Here is a 27,977-nt window from a genome sequence, read left to right as displayed (position 1 = left end):
CCGAATCAAAAGTTTGGGCACCCTGCATGGCAGTACTTAGTAACACTCCCTTTGGCAAGTATCACAGCTTGTAAACGCTTTTTGTAGCCAGCTAAGAGCCTTTCAATTCTTGTTTGGGGGATTTTCGTCCATTCTTCCTTGCAAAAGGCTTCTAGTTCTGTGAGAATCTTGGGCTGTCTTGCATGCACTGCTCTTTTGAGGTCTATCCACAGATTTTCAATGATGTTTAGGTCAGGGGACTATGAGGACTATGGCAAAACCTTCAGCTTGTGCCTCTTGAGGTAGTCCATTGTGGATTTTGAGGTGTGTTTAGGTTCATTATCCTGTTGCAGAAGCCATCCTCTTTTCACCTTCAGCTATTTTACAGACGGTGTGATGTTTGCTTCCAGAATTTGCTGGTATTTAATTGAATTCATTCTTCCCTCTACCAGTAAACGTTCCCCGTGCCACTGGCTGCAACACAAGCCCAAAGCATGATCGATCCACCCCCGTGCTTAACAGTTGGAGAGGGGTTCTTTTCAAGAAATTCTGCACCCTTTTTTCTCCAAGCATACCTTTGCTCATTGTGGCCAGAAAGTTGTATTCAAAAGGTTCAAAGGAACATCTAAACAAGCCTGATGCATTTTGGAAACAAGTCCTGTGAACTGATGAAGTTAAAATAGAACTTTTTGGCCGCAATGAGCAAGAATTGAAAGACTCTTAGCTGGCTACAGAAAGCATTTACAAGCTGTGATACTCGCCAAAGGGGGTGTTGCTAAGTACTGCCATGTAGGGTGCCCAAACTTTTGCTTTGGGCCCTTTTCCTTTTTTGTTATTTTGAAACTGTAAAAGATGGAAATAAAAAAAGTTTTCTTGCTTAAAACATTAAAAAAATGTGTCATCTTTAACTTTCTGCCTTTTGGAAATCAGTTCATCTTTTACTCACTTAGCTATTCACAGTAACAGAAATTTTAATGAAGGGTGCCCAAACTTTTGCATGCCACTGTATACAAATCCATATTTTAAAATATTTGATTTGTGAGCAAGGATTGAAATTATATGAACTTTGAAAAACAATAACTGAGAGACAACCTTATGGTTAATAGAAGATATTTAAGAAATACTTAAGAGATCCAGAACATACTTTAGACAAGCTGGTAAACTGAGAATTCATCTGAAGTTCTTCATCAATGTGGATGTTCATTTAGGGCAGTGGTTATACCAAACTTTTTTTTGGGTCACCGTTCCCTTGGCTCCCAGACCACATCCCAGTCACCAGCCTGTCCCTTTCTGACCATTACATAAAAAGTATAAGGAATTTTGATTTACAATGTACAGTGGGAAAAAAAAGATCAGCTATGACTGAATGGTGGAGCAAACTGATTGGGTCAAATGGCCTAATTCTGCTCCTATGTCTTATGATCTTAAGGGGGGGGGGGAATCAGCCATGATTGAACAGCGAAGTAGGCTTGATGGGCCAAATTGCCTAATTCTGCTCCTGTCTTATATCTTAAAATAGAAATTGCTAATTCAAGGCAGTGACAAGTAATTGAAAAAAGTATCCAAATCTATTTAAAGCTAGAAATAAAATTATTTCTTTATTTAATTACAGTAAAACCAGTTTTCATGAACAATCTTAGAGTGTCCATTAGTAGTCAAACTATTCACTACTTCATTGCTTTTTCATCATTCAATGAGATGGATGGGCTTGGTGCAATGATATCAGCTTCCCACATCAGGCCGAGGGTCACTCAGGAGTCTCAATCCCCACATTCAGTAATTTGCAGGCTTTTTCATTATTTTGAAAGTTGGGCAACTGCACTGAAAAGATGCTCCACCAATATGACGATGGAAAGGCAATAAAAGAACTTCTTAATCTTTGTCCGCAGTGCAGGATAGCGATCAGATTTTTTTCTGCAACCAAAAATCTTGATGTGATTTTTTTGAACCTCGGCTTTAGCTCAAGTCATTTTGTAGCGAGATCAGTTCTCATTCTATCTTTCCTGTTAATTCCTTATTAAAGTGTTCAGCAATAGATTAATTACACAGTCTGGAATTTAGATCGAGAGAAGATCCTGAAATCTCTGACACGTCTTCATGCAACTAGCTCAGGTGGGCACAGTATACTTTAGGATCATCTTGTATTATTTCTTTTTCTTCCAACTCAGAGGCTTGGACAGCCAATGTTAAATAGAGTTAACTTGGACAAAAATGTGGAGATGACTGATTTGATTTTGATAAGATTCACATAATTTACTTGCAATTGAAGACTGATTTCATTAAACTTTGTGAAGAACTTGACATACAAGCAACATCATGCCTAATATTCCTGAGGTGATTACTGAATGAAGCATTTGAGTCTTCAAAGAATTTTATGACAGCAAAAAGTGCATAAAAGAATCTCAGGCAGTTTCCTTTTGACAGCCATCTGACTTCTGTGTACAACAGCAAGCATTCAAACCGTTCATCGCTCTCAATACAAAGCTCTCGAAATAGTTGCAAATTGAGAGCATGGGACTAGAATTTTAATTACTGCAGTGATAACAGTAATTAATTATTTGTGTAGCCAATTACTTAAGTTTTTTTTGCAACAAGTGGTTGTCTGTGAATTACACAGTCAATGGAAAATATATTGGGTACAACTTCTTTTCAAGAAAGTAATAACCCCACGGTAGTGCCCTGCCATTGATGATGCTCCATCTGTTGCACAAGCAAGAATGCTGGTGAGCAGAATGTCCTTCTCTGTGAAAAATTGTTCAACAACTCGAAATACTGACTCCTAATGTTTCTAGCCCCCTTGAAATAACAACTCTTGAATCACACTTTCATCTTTTATGAAGCAAATATAAAATTGCCTCATCCAACTGCAGAGCAAATTCTGTTGTCCTGAGTACGTTGCACAATGTTGCCTTCCACGTTCTCAGACATTTTATCTATTCTTCTTTGAACAGAGTTGTCACTGAGCAGAATTGCTTTAATTATTTGGTCTGGTGACTTATGCAAAACCGTATTCAGGACCTCTCTTATTGCTGGCAGAATCAGTTCTTCTTCAATGGTAGCAATAAAGAATGAAATGTTTTATGAAGCATGCAAGCCATCATTATTTTGTTCTGAAGTACTGGCAAACATGTTTTGAAGTTTTTCCATTTCTGAAAGTTTCATGAAGTGACTAAAAGGAAGATAAGTTCTTGTTTGCTTTATCAGAGTGTATGCTCTTCAAATGTTCAAGTAGCCTGGACGGTTTCATTGCCTCATTTGAAAAAACTTTTTAACACAACAGACACATGCTAGGTACTGGTATAAATCCACATTTCAGACACTCCACACTATACTGCCTACATTTCAATTTATTTGGTCTGCTTCTGCCATTTTCGTTGTGAATTAACAACCACAATCAATTACCTATTGTTTAAATTCAACCTCAAGCACTGTGATTAATAAAGGGGAATGCTATGACATCATCATAGCTCGGGTAAAACCTGACTCTCTGCCTGAAGGTACACAATGCGGGTCAGCGATATCTCGGTTGGGCCGTGGTCTAGAGAAATGAGGTCAAGACTATTCAAAAGGGCAGATTCTGAACTTAACCTCATTGAAAGGCATTCCCTAATTCACAGGAATTACATCACTGTGCGAGTAGAATATGGGAATTGTGCTAGCTAATGCTGTACTAAACTAGTGAACAGCAATAATGCGCGGGACGGACCTGGAAATAACATGATTTCCTCATTCCCGATTTCTCATGATATGCCAAATACTGAAGTGTCACACTGCTTGAAGCATGTTATCATTGTTGAAAAGCAAAGTCTAAGAGAACAGAATATTAGCAAGGGATGAGGTGATTATGAGACACAGGATCAAATGCTTATAATAAGTAATTCATTTCTTAGATTAAGCCTGTAATCTCCCCGCTGCCCCCCTTGGTACCAAGTGGCCCACCCCACCACGCCTTTATCTTTATTGCCCCTTTAGAAACTCCCACTGCCCTTATTGGGTGATATCGCCCACTTTAGGAGCCACTAATATAGGTTAGGAGGACAAACAATTTTAAAGCTAGCTAATTAATAAACTATGATGTATTTTAACCATCAGCATATCACCATGATAATATAATACTTAAATGAATAATGCTCAGATTTTTATGATAAAGAAAAAAAGTTGGTCTACAGATTTTGGCAGGTTTTAGAATATTTAGTAATACTTCATGTTTTGGCTGTCTACTATGAATATTTTGGTATACCATATTAAAAATAATGAATGGAAAATATTTTTAAAAAATTTACCTTTTTAAATGCATAATTTCTAATATTTAGCATTTATCTATTTAATTAAATTTGTGCCACTAATTCAATTTGTTGAAGGACATAATTCACAGGACAAGAAGGCATTAAAATGATGTTTCTTCCAGAGCATGTACAACCTATTTTGAAATATTCAATCATACCTATTTATTCTTCTGTAGTACATATATTCCCTGATTTTTGCATATAATCAATTTAATATATTTTTCAAAGCTGGATGGCCAAAGTTGCATACTGATATCCAGTATGTCTTCAACTTAGATTTACAAATTAGACTAACTTTCTTCAACTTATGGTCAAAAACTCTTAGAAGTTTTGTTTTGTTCAACTTCATGTCTGAAGGTAACATGTCTGAACGATTGGTGTCCTGTCACACTCACCTCAATAATAAGCAAATGCTTTGAGAGGCTGGTCAAGGACTACATCTGCAGCATGCTACCACCCACACTGGGCCCCTTACAATTCGCCTACCGACACAACCAATTGATAGATGACACAACAGCCACAGCTCTACACACCGTCCTTACACATCTGGAGAAGAAGGATGCTTACGTGAGAATCTTGGGCTACAGTTCCGCATTCAACACCATAATTCCCTCCAGGTTTGTCAAAAAACTCAGAGACCTCGGCCTTCACCCTGCCTTGTGCAGCTGGATCCTGGACTTTCTGTCAGATCACCAGCAGGTGGCAAGAGTGGGCTCCCTCACCTTTGCCCCTCTGATCCAAAACACAGGTGCCCCTCAGGACTGTGCCCTAAGCCCCCTCCTTTACTCTCTGTACACCGATGGCTGTCTCGCCACCCGCAGCTCCAATCTGCTAATTAAATTTGCTGACAATACCAAATTGATTGGCTAAATCTCAAATAATAACAAGGCAGCCTACAGAAAAGTCATCAACCTGACACAGTGGTGTCAAGAAAACAACATCTCCCTCAATGTCGCAAAAACAAAGAAGCTGGTTGTGGACTACAGGAGGAATGGAGACAGGCCAGCTCCTATTGACATTGCACCCAGCTGTAATTATTAACAATGTTCATGGATGTGCAGAACAAAGGGTAATGTATTGCGAGATAAATCAATTAACTCCAATATCCGGCAGCAGTTTATAAAAAGAAAGTTAGTGGTGATAAGCAAAGTTGGATCTTTCAATTTAGTAAGTACTCTATTACATACTGTATAGAACATTATAAAACCATAACAAATTTCTAGTGATATCTTAGCTTAACTACTGATAAGATATTTTTCAAGACCACAAATACACAGCATCATAAAAATACATTTTAAAGTCTAATGTCGCAAACTCTATTTTTCCTGGCAATTTTATTAAATGGAATCAATAGTATCCCAGTCTCAGAAAGAATTGTTAGTATGATACAGAGGGCATTAAATATAAATAACAAGGATAAATTTCAATTTGGTTAATTATATTGGCTCCAGTTTCACTTATTACTAACCAGGCTTTTAAGTCTGTGAAAGGATTTGCTGCATTTTATAAAAAAAATGAAGAGTTATTTCACATGAACAGGCAGACTAGTGTACAGAAAGAGGAGCAGGGAGACAGGAGCTTATTGAGAATCCGAATCAGGTTTAATATCACTGGCATATATCATGAAATTTGTTAACTTAGTGGCAGCAGTACAACGCAATGCATGATATAGCAAAAAAAAAATTATTCTGAGTATATATATGTCTATTAAATAGTTAAATTAAGAATAGTAGTGCAAAAACATTAAAAAATGTGGTTGTGTTATTGTTAATGAGTTTGTTAGACCAGGATAACGGGGATTGATCACTAATATTTGCAATATGTATCACAAAACAATCAAACAAGAAGAAAAATAGAGTTAGTAATCACCAAATGACCAGATAGTTTTATTATGAATGGTTAAATAAATTATCATTATATCAAGTATTAATTACAGAGTTAACATAATTTATCTTGCTACACTAATTGGCCACGTAAGCTACCTTGATGAACAGTAGAACATGGAGGAAAGTAATAGGAATGTGGGGTAGGATGATTAAAAAAAAACACCAGATTTATTCAGAGCTAACAAAATACTTGTGCTAGGAAGATAAACAGAAAGAACTTTGCAGTTTAATTTCAGAAATGTGAGCCAATCACCAAAATCAGATACTACACAGAGACGTATAATCATTCATCATTCACTTTAGTTGACAGGAAGGACAACAACCAGTGAACTTCCATAAGTAGTTTGCCTCTAAAACTGAAACACTTTGGGGAAAAAAAGTTACTATGATGATCAGCTTGGTGAAGATGAAGAATGAGTCCTCTTTCTGATAATATTTTAAAACAAATCAAATGCAAAATGTTGCTTTGTTTTCCAAATTATTATTTTAGAAATGACGAAAGAATTTCGCCTTGTATTAATCTTTTAAAGATTTGATTTGAAAATAATACAATTATGAATTCTTTGATATTCTGCAAGGCCTTTTCATTGGCTGGTGATAGTCTTCTGAGGACTCTAATACAATCATTCTAATGTATATCACAATAGAACAAACAACATACAATATCACTTGTTAAAAAGCTGTCATGAACAAAAAGAATAGACCTGAAATATATTTTACTTAGCTACTCAAGTGTACAGGGCTGATTTCTGAAATACAATACACAAGCAGAGAAAAATTTGCTTACCGTCATCATGTTTACCAGATCTATTTGATAATAACGATCTTGATGTGCATTTGCAGCTGCCAGTGTAAGAAGGTAGTCATTTCGAGCATGGTTAGCTTTTATGTTGCATTCACTGCGCCTTGCTTTCAACTAAAATTCAAACAAAGTATGTAATATTGGATGCCAAACAGAGTTCCACAATTTTTTCCCTAAGATACTTTATCTTTCACCTTGTAATTGCAAAGATATATCAATAAAATGGCCCATTATGGGTTAATATCAGTCCATCTTTTAAAATATTCCCTCATTTAGCTTTTCCATCGTTACACTTCATTTCTTGCACAATTTAGATAGGTTTAACCTGACAATGCCCTTCCCAGTGTTCATGAAGATCAATGTTACAAGTTGACTTGTCCCTCATGCAATGTTTGCCTTTGCTCACATTATGAGATGGTATAAAAGATTTGCAAAATAAATGGGGTACGGTGTAACCAGAGATAGTGAAAACACTAACACCCAAGGCGTTTTGATGAGGATCTGTTTACTTCTGCTTTGCTTTCCACACCTTGACTATTTCCAACATTTTGTTTTCACTCAAAACTCCAGCATCCATAATGTGCTTTATCTGACTCCCCTTCATCTACAATGGTCTTTCCAATCACAAGTATTCCTCCTCTGTACTGGACCCGAAATTAGGAGCTGATTATTTGGTAAATGCAAAGATACATTTTTAAATTATGTTGGAAGGTGGAACTGTTCAAATACTTTACTACACGACTTGGATTAAAGAAAAATTATATTTTTCTTCATTCCTGAAAGCAATGAGTTATGTGGGTCAGATCTCTGATCCGTTACTCAACTCTGCATCAACGAACATAGATTTGAATTGATGGAGCTCATTGTTTAGTTTCATAATTGTTGTCAACATATGGTTGGTGGAAGAAGCACAATTGATCAAGATCTTTTTGCTTGCTTTGTGCTCACATGTACTTCCTCAGCCGTGGTCACTGGATAGTGATTAGGATCAGGAAACAGGTGAATTTCTCTTCCCTAGCCCATGGATGCTGAGACTGCAACATAATCAAACTTTAAAGACAGAAAATTAGCTTTAGGATTTGTAGGTCCAAAAAAATTAAAGCCTTCAAACTGAAAATGACAATATTTTATATTTCTCAGAAAGAGTGAACTTATTTCAAAAGTAGTATGAAAATTTTATACAAAATCAAATTTCATTTTAAAATGACAATGAAAGCCAAGTCTTGATCTCACCTATGTTCAAAGGCTAAGTGTATCCAATTAATGTACTAGCCACCATTTACATACCTCAACTAAGACTTGCAGCACACTGTGGAAATATTGTACAAAAACAACAAGCTCATGATCAATAACAAGAAACAATCATTCAAAATCTTGCATAACGTACCTTCACACTTGCTTTCTGTAAACTTATTCTTGATTGAAATAGACTAAGCTTGGACCTGAAAAAATAAGACCTCTATTTAGCAGTATATTTGAATCAAAAAATTGTTCTGTCAAAATGGCACTCTGCATTTAAGAACTGATGTAAAAGCAGGAATCGTCATCATTTAGGCCATTTCAAGTAGTTTTGTGTAGATAATTTATTTGCCATATTTATTAATTAAATAATTTAAACAACTGAATTGGATTCACCATAACAGCATTATATCTGTGGCCACAAGGCAAGGCAATTTAACACCATTATTTAAATCACTTAATGCTTAACTTTACAGAAGATATGTTGGGATTGTTCACCAAATGTAGGGAAGGTATTGTAGACGTGCGATCGCTTGAGTCAAGTATGATGTTCTCAGGTGATTGTAGAGGCCGATCCAGGATCCACATATTCTAGTGCAGAGTGGGAACAGTAAGTGGTGGGGTCTTATAGTAGTTCAACAAGATGCCACTGGTTCTCTGTGGCACAGCAGAGGTTACTCTCATTTAGCACAGCTCCTTCTTGAACAAATTTTATCCAGGTGTATCTATTGTCTTCCCAGTTTCTCGGTGTCATTTTGAATTTCTTCAGGCTGATTTTAATGTTCTCTTTGAAACATTTCCTTTGAGGTATGTATACAAACGTGGGCACTGCTAAAACTCTGAATTGCAGAATCAATTTTTTTTCAGCTTCCTTATCACTGCTTTCACACTTGCTAATCATCAAAATGCTTTTTGCCCCTTGGGTTTGAAGACACACTTTAATATTAGCAGCAGCCACTTGAGCAATAAGCAACTATCACACTTAAAGGTGAGTGGTGCTGCACGGATCAGTATCAATCACTTCCCTGGTCCTGTCTGCTGAAATGTACCTCTCCAGGTAGCTCGTCAATGTCCCGACAACAGGACCTGCTGCCTCGTAAATGAGTGGTTCTTGTTTTGGACAGGCTTTGAACTTCATTAGACCTTAATTTCAACACCAAACTCATTTCAATCTGCTAGAGGGTCACCAACTTTTCCAGGCTGCAGTATCCCTTGAATTCTCAACCTATCAGCTCAAAAACAACATTAGCAATGCTCAGATGAAGCCAGAAAAAAAGCGGATAAATACTTAGAACTCCAGTGCTATTCACAACTGTAAGACAAAATTAATTTGAAATTGCCATAAGGCATGAGATGAGCAGAATTCAACAGAATAATTCTGTGCGACAGTGCTATGATTCTAAAATACATAATGGAATCAACATGCTGTTAAAACAACAGAATCTTCAGAACTTAGTGCAACAGTTAAAAGATAAAAAAATTAAAGCAAAATTGAGAGGTAAAATGATGAATTTAGAAATATTCTTATGCAATAAAACTCTAATTATTTAAATTTGTTAAATAATAGTGAACTCACAAGCACATCTTAGTGGCAACTTACAAATGATTAAAAAGCACCAAAAATAATTCAAAGAATGAAGTTAACCGTAGATTTCAAACAGTTAAACAGACAGATGGTAAGCAAATAACATATGCCCATTACAAAGTGGGCAAGAAAAACAATAGCTATTCAAATAAAGAATAAAATTAATGTAGCATTTGGCCACAAAATCAAAAGACAAATTGGCAAGAATGAGTGTGAAACTTCATGCTTAAATTCACATGCAAAATGGTGATGGCTATGTTATGGGTAATTTATAGTTGCTGATTAAGCAATGAGCAGAAGGTAATAAGGCTGTAGCCTGAAAGAGTCAAATCCAAAAGACAGATTCAATGATCCTTTTTTTTCCTACGTGTTCCTTAATGTACATTACATGCAAAATCATGACAATTTTTACCTCATGATGATAAAAATTGTCCATTTTTTTCCAGTTAATATTCCTCAGTGCATGCAGAAAGAGCTCTCAAACACATGAGATCAAGCCACTACACTCCAGTAAAAACAAATCCCAAAAATTGGCCTGAAATAAAGTTGCTGTCAAATTAATACATTTCAGTGTGAATCTCAGGTATTAGCTTGCAAACCCTGAGCCAGAGTTCAAAGCTTCATACAATTACTGCAGATATGATAACCATGATCATATATTATGTCTGTAGCACACTTAATTTTAACGTAATTAATTCACCCTATTTAATCTTTAAAGCTGCACTGTTGTCCAGAGTCTACACTCCGTCAATTCTGAGCTCAGTGCTGCACTTTGCTCTAAAACATGTGCCTTTCAGATCCCTAGTTTCAGCTGAATACCCAATTATCAGGCAGGTCATCTGTTTAACACTGAAAATGGAAAATACCAAGATTAGGAAAATCTAAACTGCTTTATTAAATCAAGCAAATAAAGAATTAAAATGAAATCACTCCCTTACTCAAAGTACATGTTCTGGAGATAATGCACTCATTGAGCATTGAAAGCTATGTTAATATCTCAGTACAGATGCTAGAGGAACTCAGGGGAGCCAGAGTGGGGAATGGAAGAAAAGGGAAGGGGAAGGGAGAGAAATTATAGGAAGTTAAAGCAATCAATGTTCATGCCATCAAGTTGGAGGCTGCTCAGAGGGAATACGAGTTGACGCTCCTTCAACCCGAGAAGGACCTCATTGTGACAGCCTATTGCAGATGGAGCAATGTAGATTGGGAGACCACTTTGTAAAGCACCTTTGTTCCATCCGCAACAAACAGGATTGCCTGTGTGGTAAGATGGCAGCACATGTGGATGCCGTGGTCTCCCGGGGGCCAATCAGACGTGCTTCTTTCTTTGCTATATATAAATTTTTAAAATCTTATATTAGACTATATTAAACTCCTATAACTTCGACTACAGCAGGTCTACTACATCAGTGAGCTGCTTGTTATTTGGAATAGCCGGCCGGGGTGTCATTGGAGCCAGCTAGCAGTTCAGAGAAGGGCTTTTTTGCTGCTACAATCCAGAACAGGAGATGCCAGAGACATTGTAGCATGGTGTTCGTGCTTGGCTGGGGATAGCCTCTCCCTCTCCCATCGGTGCTGCCCTCCAGTATTGAATTGGAGGAATTACAGGCTGGACTGCTGGTTCCATCAATTTGGGAGGTTGGTCACTCAGGGTCATGGACTAAAAATGTGTTTACTTGCAAGACTTTTTTCCTATCAAATATTTTAAGTTCACGTGTACAACTTGCACCATGGCCCCAGAGGAATGCTGTCTCCTTTGGCTGTATCCATGTATGGTTTCAATGAAATTAAACAATTTGATTTGATTTCCCAGTGGCCAAGAATTTTAAATCCAGTCCCCACTCCCATTCTGACATGTTGGTTCATGGCTTCCTCTACTGCTGTGATGAGGCCACTCTCAGGTTGGAGGAGTAACTTCTGGTAATTCTTCCCTCCACCTTCCCTCTTCTCCCATTCTCCATTCTTACCTCCTCTTCTCCTCACGTGCCTATCACTTTCCTCTGGTGCCCCTCCTCCTTCCCTTTCTCCCATGGTCCACTGTCCTGTCAGATTCCTTCTTCAGTTTTTCCACCTATTACCTCCCAGCTACTCACTTCATCTCCTCCTCCCTCATGCACCTAGCTTCATCAATCACCTTCCAGCTTGTACTCCTTCCCCTCCTCTGAACTTACAGTGGCATGCAGAAGTTTGGGCACCCCGGTCAAAATTTCTGTTACTGTGAATAGCTAAGCGAGTAAAAGATGACCTGATTTCCAAAAGGCATAAAGTTAAAGATGACACATTTTTTAAATATTTTAAGCAAGAAAACTTTTTTTATTTCCATGATATACAGTTTCAAAATAACAAAAAAGGAAAAGGGCCTGAAGCAAAAGTTTGGGCACCATGCATGGTCAGTACTTAGTAACACCCCCTTTGGCAAGTATCACAGCTTGTAAATGCTTTCTGTAGCCAGCTAAGAGTCTTTCAATACTTGTTTGGGGGATTTTCACCCATTCTTCCTTGCAAAAGACTCCTAGTTCTGTGAGAATCTTGGGCTGTCTTGCATGCACTGTTCTTTTGAGGTCTATCCACAGATTTTCAATGATGTTTAGGTCAGGGGACTGTGAGGGCCATGGCAAAACCTTCAGCTTGTGCCTCTTGAGGTAGTCCACTGTGGATTTTGAGGTGTGTTTAGGATCATTATCCTGTTACAGAAGCCATCCTCTTTTCATCTTCAGTTTTTTTTTCAGATGGTGTAATGTTTGTTTCCAGAATTTGCTGGTATTTAATTGAATTCATTCTTCCCTCTACCAGTAAACGTTCCCTGTGCCACTGGCTGCAACACAAGCCCAAAGCATGATCGATCCACCCCCGTGCTTAACAGTTGGAGAGGTGTTCTTTTCATGAAATTCTGCATCCTTTTTTCTCCAAACGTACCTTTGCTCATTGTGGCCAAAAAGTTCTACTTTAACTTCATCAGTCCACAGGATGTTTCCAAAATGCATCAGGCTTGTGGAGATGTTCCTTTGCAAACTTTTGATGCTGAATTTTGTGGTGAGGATGGTGAGGACGCAGGAAAGGTTTTCTTCTGATGACTCTTCCATGAAGGTCATATTTGTGCAGGTGTCGCTGCACAGTAGAACAGTGCACCACCACTCCAGAGTCTGCTAAATCTTCTTGAAGGTCTTCTGCAGTCAAATGGGGGTTTTGATTTGCTTTTCTAGCAATCCTACGAGCAGTTCTCTCAGGAAGTTTTCTTGGTCTTCCAGACCTCAACTTGACCTCCACCATTCCTGTTAACTGCCATCTCTTAATTACATTAGGAAATGAGGCAATGGCTACCTGAAAATGCTTTGCTATCTTTTTATAGCCATCTCCTGCTTTGTGGGCATCATTTATTTTAATTTTCAGAGTGCTAAGCAGCTGCTTAGAGGAGCCCATGGCTGCTGATTGTTGGGACAAGGCTTGAGGAGTCAGGGTATATATAAAGCTTTGAAATTTGCATCACCTGGCCTTTCCTAATGATGACTGTGAACAAGCCATAGCCCTAACAAGCTAATTAAGGTCTGAGACCTTGGTAAAAGTTATCTGAGAGCTCAAATCTCTTGGGGTGCCCAAACTTCTGCATGGTGCTCCTTTCCTTTCTTTCCCCCACTCTAAAATTGTACAAAACAAAAAATATTACACTAATCTTGCTTAAAATGTTGAAAAGAATGCTTCATCTTTAACTTTATGACGTTTAGAGATCAGTTCATCTTCTACTCACTTAACTATTCACAGAAACAGAAATTTTGACCAGGGCTGCCCAAACTTTTGCATGCCACTGTATTCTGGCTTCTTCCCATCCTGATAAAAGGCCTCAACCTGAAACGTCGACTATCTATTCCTTGTCATAGATGCCGCCTGACCTGTTGAGTTCCTCTATCATTCTGTATCTGTTACTCTGGATTTCCAGCATCTGCAGAATCTCTTCTGTTAATATTTCTTCTTTTCGATCTATTCTTTTACTTTCTGCTTCTTTTTAATTTACATTATTTTTGTATTTTTTTTTCTCACGGTAACACGTCGAAGCTGCACCCTCTCTAACATGCTGGTAGGGAGAGTTTTATTTGGGTTTTCTTTAGTGCTGGAAATGGTTACATCCCAACACGCGGGACAGAAGCAAGGTCGCATTGTGTATTTTACGGACCAGCAAATCCCGGCCGGTTTAGCTAACAGACCGGTGGACACCCCTGCTGAAATCCGGAGGAAAACACACAGAGGGGGATTACAAAGCCAAGGAAAGAGGACCGGGTCGAGACAACAGAGACTTTTGGAGAAGAGGAGTTCGGTGGGTAATACCGTTCCGCCTGACCGGAAGTGCACTGAGAGCAGTAAGCATAAAGGAGTTTCGTGTTTACTGATCTGGTTACGAACGGATGGTGCAATCTGGAGTATATTACGATCGAGGAACGTGTTTGCAGACTAGATACCGAACTTTTTACTGTTGGACTTTGGCCACATTCCACCGTGATACAATACTCGGCAGCACGGGAGGTCGTTCCTGCCTGTGGCCATCGAACGTGCAGCTCCTCCCATGGAGGGTCAGACACCCTGAGCCAATAGACAGGTCCTGGACTTATTTTCCATCTGGCATAGTTTGTATTTTGTTGTTTGATTGTTGGGGTTTTTTGTATTGCTATATTTACGCTCTATTCTTGGTTGGTGCAGCTGTAACAAAACCAAATTTCCCTCGGGATTAATAAAGTATATCTATCTAACAGTCTGTCAATCTTTATTAACTGAGATAAAATCCCACTTCCAAATATTAATAATAATTTATCTTTCCATAAGGCCCATGTAAAACTGCAACAACTATTCAGGCCATGGATAAACTTCAAGTAGGATAAATTTCCACAGAGTTCCTCAAATCGCCTAGTTTTGTTTTAAAATGGAGCATTTAATTATTATAGAGATTGTTGTAACATTACAAGTTTTCTTCACCATAATAACCAGCAGCAGCCAGAAACAGTGTGGCTTGGCCCTAGAAGATAGTTAGGCTACATTTGGATTACTGCATGCAGTTCTGGTCATTGCATTACAGAATGATATGGTGGCTTTGGAGGGGGTTCAGAAGAGGTTCACTGGAATGATGCTTGAATTGGAGTATTAGCTCAAGGAGAGATTGGAAAAACTTTGTTTTCTTTGGAGTGTCATAGGCTGAGGAGCTACCTAGCAAAATTATATATTATGAGAGACATAAATAGGGTTAATAGAGAATCTCCCCGCTCCCCCAACAGGCTTAAAATGAGGAGGAAAGCTTAAAGGATATTTATGAGGCAGGTATTTAAGGGGCATTTAGAAAGGTACATAAATGGGTAGACAATAGGGGGATATAGACAATGAGCAGGCAGATGGGATTAGTTTCAATTAGCATCATGGTTGGCACAGACATCATTGGTTTCTTCCTGTAATGTACTCTTTCATGTTCCATGAATTATGTAATAAAATAAAAATACTATATGTAGCCTTACTTCAGTAGATTGCAGTGACTGATGATTAACTTCCCCCATCTACTCAGCTCTACCTTATCTTATTTACTAGACCTATTTAATCTAAAGGCTTAGAAAAAAACCTGAGGTGGAGTATCAGGTGCAGTTTTCAATTACCAAGATAGCCTGTGAAGTTCAGATTGATAGTTTTTGAGGAAATGATATCATAATTGTACTTCAGTATCTGCAGAGTATCAAGGTTATAATCCTTGTATGAATACAGAAACTGTTTTACAAAAATATTTTTATGGGGGAAATACATAAAGACAACATGAATAGTGAATTAGTTTACCATTTTTCCTCAAATCTGCTAGTTACATTTTGAGTCTCTGATTAAATTTATTTATGATTGTATGTATTGATTGAAACAAAATCTGATTTTAGGAATCAATTTCCGCAATATTACATTTTGGCACAAATTTGTCATTTAAATTTAATTAAATATTTGATTGATAGAACTTACAAATAATGTCAGCTTTCAGCAAAATTCTTCCATGAAGTTCATTAACAATTTTGGTTTTGTACAAACTCCACTTTCAGAATCAGTTGAAATGTACAAGGTAAATGTACAAATTCAAAACTGAATAATAGATAACATTCGCTTTTTGTACTTCACATTTTTGTGATATATTGCTTCTCTGACTACAGCAAACTACAATCAAGCCCAATAGCTTTTAATGACTGAGTTTTGTTGTGATTGTATTTCCATGTTCAGGTAAAGCACTATGAGAGAAACTGGTGTACAAAAACACCATTACTGAATGGAGCATATTGCTGATTCTGCAAGAGTTTATATTTCAGCAAACTTCCCAACAGAATTAGTTACAGATCATCAATTTTGCAATGAAATGTTTGTATAGTCATTGTGAGGCAGTATAAATGTACATACAGGGCAGCATGTTTCAATGATTTAGTTCTCATGCAACACACAAAGGTATAAGATACAAATTAAAAGGTTTGCACATTTTTTTCTTGTATAGCAAAGAATACCTATTCATATCATAAAAAAATCAAAACGCACTTGGCCTCTAAATCTGCTTTCTCTCGCGCTGCATGAGCCATCTGTTCCAACTCAAAATACTTCTTTTTAGACTTCGCCAGATCCTTCACAGTCTCCTGGAATTCAGCCTGAATTTTTGTCAGCTGATCAATGGACTACAGAAACAAGATAATACTGAGAATTAGATGCAGCACAATGTGAACAGAAGGGTTTTCTTTGTAACAGTAACTGATAATTATGACTACTACTTTACATATCACAAAATAGGGATACAACTGTGGCAGAACTAGAACATTCTTACATTAAGCATTACATTGTAATTTGTGGAGCATGTACACTTGAAAGAGTAGGCAAAGGGCACCCTAAATATTCCACCACTTCTATATGTGGAATTCAAATATGTGGGCAACTCAGTACTTCAAGCCTACTCAAAAGAGGGAGAAAAAAAGCCCTCCAATACTGAAACAATGGATCCTTTGTTAAAACAGCAATATAATTTAAGTGCCCTATTCACTTAATTTGTTTTATATTTTACAATAACTCAAAATGTTATATGCATTACCCTATCATTCAATATAGTACTTTAGGAAATAAAGTTTGTTTGTTTAAAATTATCTTCCAGGCTACAACTAATATTTCTCAACTCAGAACACTGTCTAATGAGTTCCGTTATTTTAGATAAAGTAACAAAAGTACAATGGACAAGAACTTATTACTTATTCATTTTCAGTTCTTCCTAAAATGCTAGCCTGGTTAATCTGCAAAACACAGGGCAATTTGAACGTTGTTTTTACTATTTAAAATGCAAGCTGCCATCCCATAACCAAACAATAAGATCAAAATTCTTAATCCAAATATTTGAAGCGAATAGTAGCTGTAATAGATAATTAACGATGAACTGTTTAAGGGAAGGCTCAAGAAAATTCCCTCTCTCAGTGATAGCAAAGTTCACAAGGAGGGCAATAAGTCATTTACAATCATGTTCAGCTACAATTCCAGACAGGTTATTTAGCTGTACTTCTTCCTGAAATCCCCTGCATCACAAAAGATAGCACTCATGCAATTAGGTTTATTCCACATGATGTCCTGAAATGGCTGACAGCATTACCTACAAAAAAATTATAAGATACAAGATGCTATTCTTACTGTAGCACTGAAGGTGTACATTCCAGAACTAACCATGCTATTAGTCAAACTGTTCTAGTACTATGAAAAAAAGTGGCATCCACTTCACATTATGAATGTTAAAAGCTCAAAATAAATTTAGTATCAAAGTATGTATAATGTCAGCACATTGAGATTTATTTTCTGAAATAAAACTGAAATAAAAACAGAAAATGCTGGTAACACTCAGCAGGTCATGAAACATCTGTGGAAAGAGAAACATTTAATGCATCAGGTCGAGGCCCAGGCTTTCAACATTAATCATTTCACTTTCCATAAATGCTGCTGACCTACAGAGGATTTCTAGCACATTTTTGTTTTTGCATCAGATTTCTAGGATAGGCACTTTTTGACTTTCTAGTATGGAAAACTGCCCCAATAGGTCCTGTCCACAAAAAGGGCAAATTCAATAACTTGAGTCTCATGTGGACAAGACTAAAGAGATGATTGCGGACTTCAGAAGGTGCAGGTTGATCAGTCCTCACTACATGGCACCTCAGTGGAGAGAGTGAGCAGCACTAAGTTTTTGAGAGTGCACATTATGGACAATCTCATCTGGTTCCTCAACACCATCTCTTTAGTCAGGAAAGCACAACAGTGTCTTCACTGACTGAGGAGATTGAAGCGAGTGAGGCTTTCCCCCCATTCTAAACAATCTTTACAGAAGCACCACTGAGAGTGACCTGACCAGCTGCATTAGCACCTGATATGGGATCTGCACCTGATATGGGATCTGCAAGGTGTCTTGACCACAAGACCCTACAAAGGATTTTGAAGACTGCTGAGAGGATTATCAGGGTCTCTCTTCCACCTATCTGGGGTATTGATCAGGAGCACTGCATACGCAAAGCTATTAGCATTGTCAAGGATCCTAACACACACACACACACACACACACACACACACGCACACACAGTTAGGCAGTAAAAGTACATAAAAGTCTTTTAAATGTCCCTAATATCTGCTTCTTCCACCAACCTGTGGCAACGTGTTCCACGTACCCACCTCTCTGCGTAAACAATGTACTGCACCTCTGACATCCCCTATATTTTCCTCCAATCACATTAAAATTGTCTCTTATCTTATACATCTCCATCAATTTACCTCTTATCCTCCTTTGTTCCAAAGAGAAAGCCCTAGCTCACTGAATTTTCCCAAGATGTGCTCTCTAATTCAGGCTGTATCTTAATAAACCTCCTCTGCACCTTCACTAAAGCTTCCATATCCTTCCTATAATGAGGTAATCAGAATGGAACCCAATATTCCAAGTGTGGTCTAACCAGAATTTTATGGAGCTGCAACATTACCTTGCGGCTCTTGAACTCAATCCCCATTCCCCAACTAATGCACTATACACCCTTTTAACCACCTTATCAACTTGTGCGTCAACTTTGAGGTATCTATGGACATGGACTCTAAAAATCCCTCTGTTCCTCCACAACTGCTCAGAATCCTGCTATTAACTTTGCACTCGGCCTTTAAGTTCGACATTCCAAAGCGTATCACTTAACACTTTTCTGGACTGAATTCCATTTGCCACTTCTCAGACCAGCTCTGCTTCCTATCTATGTTCCATTGCTCACCTACGACAAACTTCTACACATTCCACAACACCACCAAGCTTCGTACTAACCAATTCTTCCCCAACCTCATCCAATTCTGAATTAATGTAGTCTAGTTTCCCAGTATCCCACGTCCCCTAAATTTCTGAATGACCTTACCATGGGGAACTTTGTTAGAGGACTTACTAAAATCCATTACATCACCTCTGCTGCTCTACCTTTATCAATTTGTTTTGTTACTTCCTCAAATAATTCAATCAGGATTCTGAGACACGACCTGCTTCTCAAGAAGTCATGCTGACTATTCCTAATCAGACTATACTTCTCCAAATGCTTGTAAATCCTGTCTCTAAGAATCCTCTCCAGTAGTTTGCTCATCACTCTTGCAAGACTGACTGGTCTACAATTCCCAGGATTATCCCTGTTATCTGAACAAAGGAATAATATTTGACACAAACAGAGCCTAAAAAGCTCCAGAGATCAAGCAAACTAAGAGGTGGTTGCAGGAGGCAGAGGAATAGTTACAGGATTGCCTTGAGTCAGTGGACCGGGCCGTGTTCAAGCACTCATCTGACGATCTGAATGACTACACCAGGGTTGCAACAGACTTCATTAAAACAGCTGAAGAAGAGTGTGTCCCCACAAGATCATTCAGGGTTTACCCCAATCAGAAGCCCTGGATGAACCATGAAATCTGGAATTTGCAGAAGGCCAGATCAGAAGCATTCAAGTCCAGAGATCAAGAACGCGACAAGAGGTGCAGGCATGATCTCTGGAAACCCATCTTATGAGTGAAATGGAGATTCTGGACTAGACTGGAGTTAACTGGGGATGCTCAACAGGTGTGGCAGGGTTTGAATGTCATATCTACAAAATTAAATCTAGTGACAAGAAGGACAGTACAGCTTCCAGATAAGCTCAATGCTTTCTATGCTTGCTTTGACCATCAAAACAGTGAGAAACCAACGTGCACCCCTATGTCTCCCGATGATCCTTTGGTCTCAGTATCTGAAGATGATGTGCAGGCTGCCTTCAAGTGAGTGAATCCAAGGAAAGCATCTGGTCCGTACAGAGAACCTAGCCGAGTGCTAAAGACCTGTGCTGACCAATTGGCCGGTGTGTTCACAGATATCTTCAACCTCTCACTTCTGCAGTGTGTGGTACCTACCTGCTTCAAGCAGGCTTCAATCATACTAGTGCTCAAGAAGAGTGTAGTAATCTGCCTCAGTGACTATTGTCCAGTGGTACTTACGTCCACAGTGATGAAGTGTTTTGAGAGGCTGGTGTGGAACATATCAGCAGTTGTCTGAGTGGCGACCTGGATCTGCTTCAATTTGCCTACCGAAGCAACAGGTCCACAGATGATGCCATCTCATTGGGTCTTCACACAATCCTGGAACATCTGGACAGCAAAGTTGCATACATCAGGATGCTCTTTATTGTTACAGTTCAGCATTTAATACCATCATCTCCTCAAGACCAATCAGTAAACTCTAAGACGTGGGCCTCAATACTGCTTTGTGCAATTGGATCCCTGGATTTCCTCACTTGCAGACCCCAGTCAGTGCAGATGGGCAAAAACGTCTCCTCCACAATCTCCATCAGCACATGCACCACAGGGCTGCGTGCTTAGGCCTCTGCTCGCTTTACACCTAGGACTGTGTGGCTAACACAGCTCCAACACGATATTCAAGTTTGTTGACGGCACCACTGTTGTGGGTTGTATCAAATAATAAAGGCATCCGTTAGTCTTGCGAGACCATGGACCTGTGCCTGGAAAGTCTTCACTCTCCAGGGCACAGGCCTGGGCAAGGTTGTATGGAAGACCAGCAGTTGCCCATGCTGCAAGTCTCCCCTCTCCACAACACCAATATTGTCCACGGGAAGGGCATTAGGACCCATATAGCTTGGCACTAATTTCGTCGCAGAGCAATGTGTGATTAAATGCCTTGCTCAAGGACACAACACGTTCCCTCAGCTGGGGCTTGAACTCACAACCTTCAGGTCGCTAGTCCAATGCCTTAACCACTTGGCCACGTGCCCACTAACCATCAGTGGGTTGTATCAAAGGTGGTGATGAATCAGCATACAGGAGGGAGATTGAAAGTTTGGCTGAGTGGTGTCATAGCACCAACTTCTCACTTAATGTTAGCAAGACCAAGGAACTGATTGCAGACTTTAGGAGAGGGAAACCCAAGGTCCATGAACTAGTACTCATTGGAAGATCAGAAGCGGAGAGGGTCAGTAACTTTAATTTCCTGGGTGTCACCATCTCAGAGGATCTGTCCTGGATATTTCATATAAATGTAATTGCAAAGAAAGCACAGCAGCGCCTCTACTTTCTTAAGAGTTTGCGGAGATTCAACAGGTCATTGAAAACCTTGACAAGCTTCTACAGATGTGTAGAGGAAAGTGTATTGACTGGCTGCATTATGGCTTGGTCTAGGAACACCAATGCCTTTAAGCAGAAAATACGACAAAAGATAGTGGATTCGGCCCAGTACATCATGAGTAAAGCCCTCCCAACCATTGAGCACATCTATATGAAATGTTGTAGAAAAGCAGCATCCTTCATCAAAGATCCTCACCACACAAACCATGCTCTCTTCTTGCTGCTGCCATCAGGTAGAAGGTACAAGTGCCACAGGACTCACATCACCAGGTTCAAGAACAGTTCCTACTCCTCAACCATCAGGCTCTTGAACAAAAAAGGATAGGTACACTCATCTATTGAGATGTTCCTACAACCAAAGATCTCACTTTAAGGACTCTTTGTCTTGTTAGTTCATGCTCTTGTTATTTATTGCTATTAATTTGAATTTGCATGAGCGCAGTTTATTGCCTTCAATGCTCGTGCTCTTTCATTGGTCCTGTTTACAGTTACAGTTCTATAGATTTGCTGAGTATGCCCGCAGGAAAAAGAATCGTAGGGTTCCATGTGGTGACATATATGTACTCTGTTAAAAATACTTTACTTCGAACTTGTTGCCAAGAATAGACACAGCAATCTCTTCTCTTGTTTCCTGTAACCTGGGGTATATCCCATTCAGTTCTGGGGACTTAGCTATTCTAAGGGTTTTCAAAATTTCTAGCACACCACCTTTCTTAACATCAACATCTTCTAGCATATGAGACTGTTCTGCACTGTCCTCACATTCATCAAGGCTCTCTCACTGGTGAATATTGAAGCAAAGCATTCAAAGACCTCCCCTTTCTCCTCTGACTCTACGCCCATTTCCTCTATATCCATGATTGGTCCTACCCTCACTCGTCATTCTCTTGATCTTCATGGACATGTAAAATGCCTTGAGGTTTTTCTTAATCCTACTCGCCACGCCATTCTCATGTCACCTCTAGCTGTCATAAATCTCATCTTAAGCTTCTTCCTGGCTATCTCATAACTCTCAAGAGACCAGTCTGATCTTTATCCTTAATCCTTATGCTTCCCTCTTCCACTGACTGGACCACTTGCTGGTTCCTCTCTAGATCGCACACCCTGACTTTGAAAAATTTTCCTACAAAGTGTGTACATGTGAAGTAATAATTTTACAGTTACCTATCACGTCCATTAAATGTCTACCTATTAGAATACAACAACTTTTAACAGAAATCATAAATTGGCAATAAATTCTGCATTACATACATCTTGTAAAAGAATAAACAAAAACACAGCTCTATCTTATTTGACTTTTTTTTTGCTTAGCTCTCAATTATTAAAGTCTCCAATTTCCAGATAACAAAAACATTCCAAAAAATTAATATTGTCACAATTTTCATGTTTTAAAAATTAAACTATGAATTGTTCAGTGGATCAATACATCTGCATGTATGCTAGTCAGCTGAGCAAACCAATAACATTCAAGGTTTAATACCTGGTTATCATTGTGGTGAAAGAATTATTATATTTAACATCAGTATCTTGCCCTTTGTGGGAAAATGGAGTTTATTAACCAGATTCTAACATCTCAATGATGTTAGTTGGAAAGTACATAGAGATAATGGGACAGGTATATATAGATGAATCATAAGATGCATGACATGCCAATAGATACCATGCATATCAACTTTGCTTCAAGGCTGCAATTATGATGCAGTCACCATCTAGCCAGTTGACACATAGCTTGGCAACTGGCAGTAAAATGGATGCCACAGTAGCATAGCCGTTAGCACAACGCTATTACAACTCAGGGCATTCCAGATTTTGGAGTCCAATTCAGGTGTTGTCTGTAAAGAACTTATGTTTTCCCTGTGAATTGCATGGATTTCCTCTGGGTGCTCTGGTTACCTCCCACAGTCCAAAGAACTACTGGTTAGTAGGTTAACTGGCCATTTGTAAATTGTCCTGTATCAGGCTAGTGTTAAATAGGTGGGTTGCTGGGCGGTGTGGCTTGTAAGGTCGAAAAGGCCTGTTCCGCGCTATATTCTAAATAAATAACTAAAAATAAAATTGCTTAGCAACATCTTAAAAGGGACAAGAAAGATGCTAGATAAATGCAACTAATTCTTTCTTTGAATTTACCTTTCAGCTCTCATGACTTTTATATTTCCTATTATCCACAATAAAAAAAATATAGCCTACACAACAGAGAGGCAATGCCCAACTCCCAGATGATTTAAAGAAAAAATCTTGGAAAGGTATCACAATATCTAGTAGAATACTGACAGCATTAACCCAAAGACAGTAATGCAGAATTGTGCACAAAAGAGAAGGAAAATTAATCATTAAGTAATGCTGGCATGGATAACTTCAATCATTACTTCGAACTGATTCTATAATCTACAGTCTCAATTTCAAAGATTCTTAACAACTGATGTTCTCAGAATTATTTATTATTTGTACAGTTTGCCTTATGCAAAGATTTTTATAAAATTCTACTGTATTTTTTCCTGTAAATATCAGCAAAAAATGAATCTGAAGGTAGTATATGGTAATAGATACACACACATTAATAATAAACTTATTTTGAACATTGAACAAAATTTAATTTAGAAATAATTTTTAAAAGCTAATAGGAAAAGACAGAGATAATGGCCAGCACCCTCTAACTGTGCAGGCATAGAAGCTGAATACTTCTAAAGTGCATGGTCAAGTCCTCAACTTCCATAATGCTGGACATTACTGTGGGATAACCATGATCTGTCATGAGAATTTATATGGAATACAGTAGGAGACCATAGGCGTCTGCAAATATTCTAGCCCTCAGGCTAGGCAATTCACTATTGAATTTGTATCAGGTTATTTGGCACAAACCCAGTAGGCCCCTTGATTTTAAATGGAGCAAATTAGTTGGAAAGGAAAGGAAAATGCAAACTCATTTTATTCAAATTAGTTGATAGACATGTATTTGATTGTAGAATTTTAATGAATTTAAAATAGTCATACACATCCTCTCTCATCTTGTGAACTTGAGGTTGGATATAGATTTAATTATCCAGTTCTCAAAGCAAATCAGGGGCACATCTTTTTAGTTTCAGCCTGGAAGACCCTAAGCTGTAAATAACAGGAATTCTGCAGATGCTGGAAATTAAAGCAACACACATAAAAGTTGCTGGTGAACGCAGCAGGCCAGGCAGCATCTCTAGGAAGAGATGCAGTCGACGTTTCAGGCCGAGACCCTTCGTCAGGACTAACTGAAGGAAGAGTGAGTAAGGGATTTGAAAGTTGGAGGGGGAGGGGGAGATCCAAAATGACAGAAGACAGGAGGGGGAGGGATGGAGCCAAGAGCTGGACAGGTGATAGGCAAAAGGGATACGAGAGGATCATGGGATAGGAGGTCCGGGAAGAAGACAAGGAGGGGGGGGACCCAGAGGATGGGCAAGGGGTATATTCAGAGGGACAGAGGGAGAAAAAGGAGAGTGAGAGAAAGAATTTGTGTATAAAAATAAGTAACAGATGGGGTACGAGGGGGAGGTGGGGCATTAGCAGAAGTTAGAGAAGTCAATGTTCATGCCATCAGGTTGGAGGCTACCCAGACGGAATATAAGGTGTTGTTCCTCCAACCTGAGTGTGGCTTCATCTTTACAGTAGAGGAGGCCGTGGATAGACATGTCAGAATGGGAATGGGATGTGGAATTAAAATGTGTGGCCACTGGGAGATCCTGCTTTCTCTGGCGGACAGAGCGTAGGTGTTCAGCAAAGTGGACTCCCAGTCTGCGTCAGGTCTCGCCAATATATAAAAGGCCACATCGGGAGCACCGGACGCAGTATATCACCCCAGCCGACTCACAGCTGAAGTGTTGCCTCACCTGGAAGGACTGTTTGGGGCCCTGAATGGTGGTAAGGGAGGAAGTGTAAGGGCATGTGTAGCACTTGTTCCACTTACACGGATAAGTGCCAGGAGGGAGATCAGTGGGGAGGGATGGGGAGGACGAATGGACAAGGGAGTCACGTAGGGAGCGATCTCTGCAGAATGCAGAGAGAGGGGGGGAGGGAAAGATGTGCTTAGTGGTGGGATCCCGTTGGAGGTGGCGGAAGTTACGGAGAATTATATGTTGGACCTGGAGGCTGGTGGGGTGGTAGGTGAGGACCAGGGGTACCCTAATCCTAGTGGGGTGGCGGGAGGATGGAGTGAGAGCAGATGTACGTGAAATGGGGGAGATGCGTTTAAGAGCAGAGTTGATAGTGGTGGAAGGGAAGCCCCTTTCTTTAAAAAAGGAAGACATCTCCCTCGTCCTAGAATGAAAAGCCTCATCCTGAGAGCAGATGCGGCGGAGACGGAGGAATTGCGAGAAGGGGATGGCGTTTTTGCAAGAGACAGGGTGAGAAGAGGAATAGTCCAGATAGCTGTGAGAGTCAGTAGGCTTATAGTAGACATCAGTGGATAAGCTGTCTCCAGAGACAGAGACAGAAAGATCTAGAAAGGGGAGGGAGGTGTCGGAAATGGACCAGGTAAACTTGAGGGCAGGGTGAAAGTTGGAGGCAAAGTTAATAAAGTCAAGAAGCTCTGCATGCATGCAGGAAGCAGCGCCAATACAGTCGTCGATGTAGCGAAGGAAAAGATGTGACACATGATTGGAAGATGTTGAATTCTTGTGGGTTGAGTCAAGAAACTGCAAGGGTAAAAGGACATTGATGATATATATAGGCCTCCCAACAGTGGTTGAGATGTGGACCACAGATTACAACAGAAAATAGAAAAGGCATGTCAAAAGGGCAATGTTATGGTAGTCATGGGAGATTTTAACATGCAGGTCAATTGGGAAAACCAGATTGGTAATGGATCTCAAGAGAGTGAGTTTGTTGAATGCCTAAGAGATGGCTTTTTAGAGCAGTTTGTCATTGAGCCTACTAGGGGATCAGCTATACTGGATTGGGTGTTATGTAATGAACCGGAGGCAATTAGGGAGCCTAAGGTAAAAGAACCCTTAGGAACCAGTGATCACAATATGATTGAGTTCAACTTGAAATTTGATAGGGAGAAAGTAAAGTCTGAAGTAGCAGTATCTCAGTGGATTAAGGGAAATTACAGTAGTACGAGAGAGGAGTTGGCCAAAGTGAACATAGAACATAGCGTAGTACAGCACTTTACAGGCCCTTCACCCACAATGTTGTGCCGACCCTCAAACCCTGCCTCCCTACCTTAAATTCCTCCATACACCTGTCTGGTAGTCTCTTAAACTTCACGAGTGTATCTGCCTCCACCACTGACTCCGGCAGTGCATTCCACGCACCAACCACTCTCTGAGTAAAAAACCTTCCTCTAATATCCCCCTTGAACTTCCCACCCCTTACCTTAAAGCCATATCCTCTTGTATTGAGCAGTGGTGCCCTGGGGAAGAGGTGCTGGCTATCCACTCTATCTATTCCTCTTATTATCTTGTACACCTCTATCATATCTCCTCTCATCCTCCTCCTCTCCAAAGAGTAAAGCCCTAGCTCCTTTAATCTCTGATCATAATGCATACTCTCTAAACCGGGCAGCATCCTGGTAAATCTCCTTTGTACCCTTTCCAATGCTTCCACATCCTTCCTATAGTGAGGTGACCAGAACTGGACACAGTACTCCAATTGTGGCCTAACCAGAGTTTTATAGAGCTGCATCATTACATCGCGACTCTTAAACTCCATCCCTCGACTTATGAAAGCCAACACCCCATAAGCTTTCTTAACTACCCTATCTACCTGTGAGGCAACTTTCCGGGATGTGTGGACATGTACCCCCAGATCCCTCTGCTCCTCCACACTACCAAGTATCCTGCCATTTACTTTGTACTCTGCCTTGGAGTTTGTCCTTCCAAAGTGTACCACCTCACACTTCTCCGGGTTGAACTCCACCTGCCACTTCTCAGCCCACTTCCGCATCCTATCAATGTCTCTCTGCAATCTTCGACAATCCTCTACACTATCTACAACACCACCAACCTTTGTGTCGTCTGCAAACTTGCCAACCCACCCTTCTACCCCTACATCCAGGTCGTTAATAAAAATCACGAAATGTAGAGGTCCCAGAACAGATTCTTGTGGGACACCACTAGTCACAATCCTCCAATCTGAATGTACTCCCTCCACCACCACCCTCTGCCTTCTGCAGGCAAGCCAATTCTGAATCCACCTGGTCAAACTTCCCTGGATCCCATGCCTTCTGACTTTCTGAATAAGCCTACCGTGTGGAACGTTGTCAAGTGCCTTACTAAAATCCATATAGATCACATCCACTGCACTACCCTCATCTATATGCCTGGTCACCTCCTCAAAGAACTCTATCAGGCTTGTTAGACATGATCTGCCCTTCACAAAGCCATGCTGACTGTTCCCGATCAGACCATGATTCTCTAAATGCTCATAGATCCTATCTCTAAGAATCTTTTCCAACAGCTTTCCCACCACAGACATAAGGCTCACTGGTCTATAATTACCCAGACTATCCCTACTACCTTTTTTGAACAAGGGGACAACATTCGCCATTCCCATGGACAACGAGGACATAAAGGTCCTAGCCAGAGGGTCAGCGATCTTTTCCCTCG

At 39.6% G+C, this 27,977-nt stretch overlaps 1 protein-coding gene across 4 annotated transcripts in view; it reads right to left on the bottom strand.

Moving 5' to 3' along the window:
• The window catches only part of LOC134349702 (F-BAR and double SH3 domains protein 2-like), a 253,167-nt gene that overhangs the window by 98,449 nt on the left and 126,741 nt on the right, over positions 1 to 27,977 (bottom strand). For all 4 annotated transcript variants that reach the window (XM_063054428.1, XM_063054429.1, XM_063054427.1 and 1 more), the window contains 3 exons: positions 16,309 to 16,442; positions 8,341 to 8,395; positions 6,939 to 7,067 (listed from right to left, as the gene is read on the bottom strand). In XM_063054428.1, coding sequence (XP_062910498.1) covers positions 6,939 to 7,067; positions 8,341 to 8,395; positions 16,309 to 16,442 — 318 coding nt within the window. The remainder of the gene's footprint in view (positions 1 to 6,938; positions 7,068 to 8,340; positions 8,396 to 16,308; positions 16,443 to 27,977) is intronic.

The sequence above is a fragment of the Mobula hypostoma genome, chromosome 7, assembly GCF_963921235.1.
Source record: "Mobula hypostoma chromosome 7, sMobHyp1.1, whole genome shotgun sequence".
In the NCBI taxonomy this organism is placed as follows: Eukaryota; Metazoa; Chordata; class Chondrichthyes; order Myliobatiformes; family Myliobatidae; genus Mobula; species Mobula hypostoma.
The sequence above is the reverse complement of the archived record's forward strand: the minus strand, read 5'-3'. Positions and strand labels throughout refer to the sequence as shown.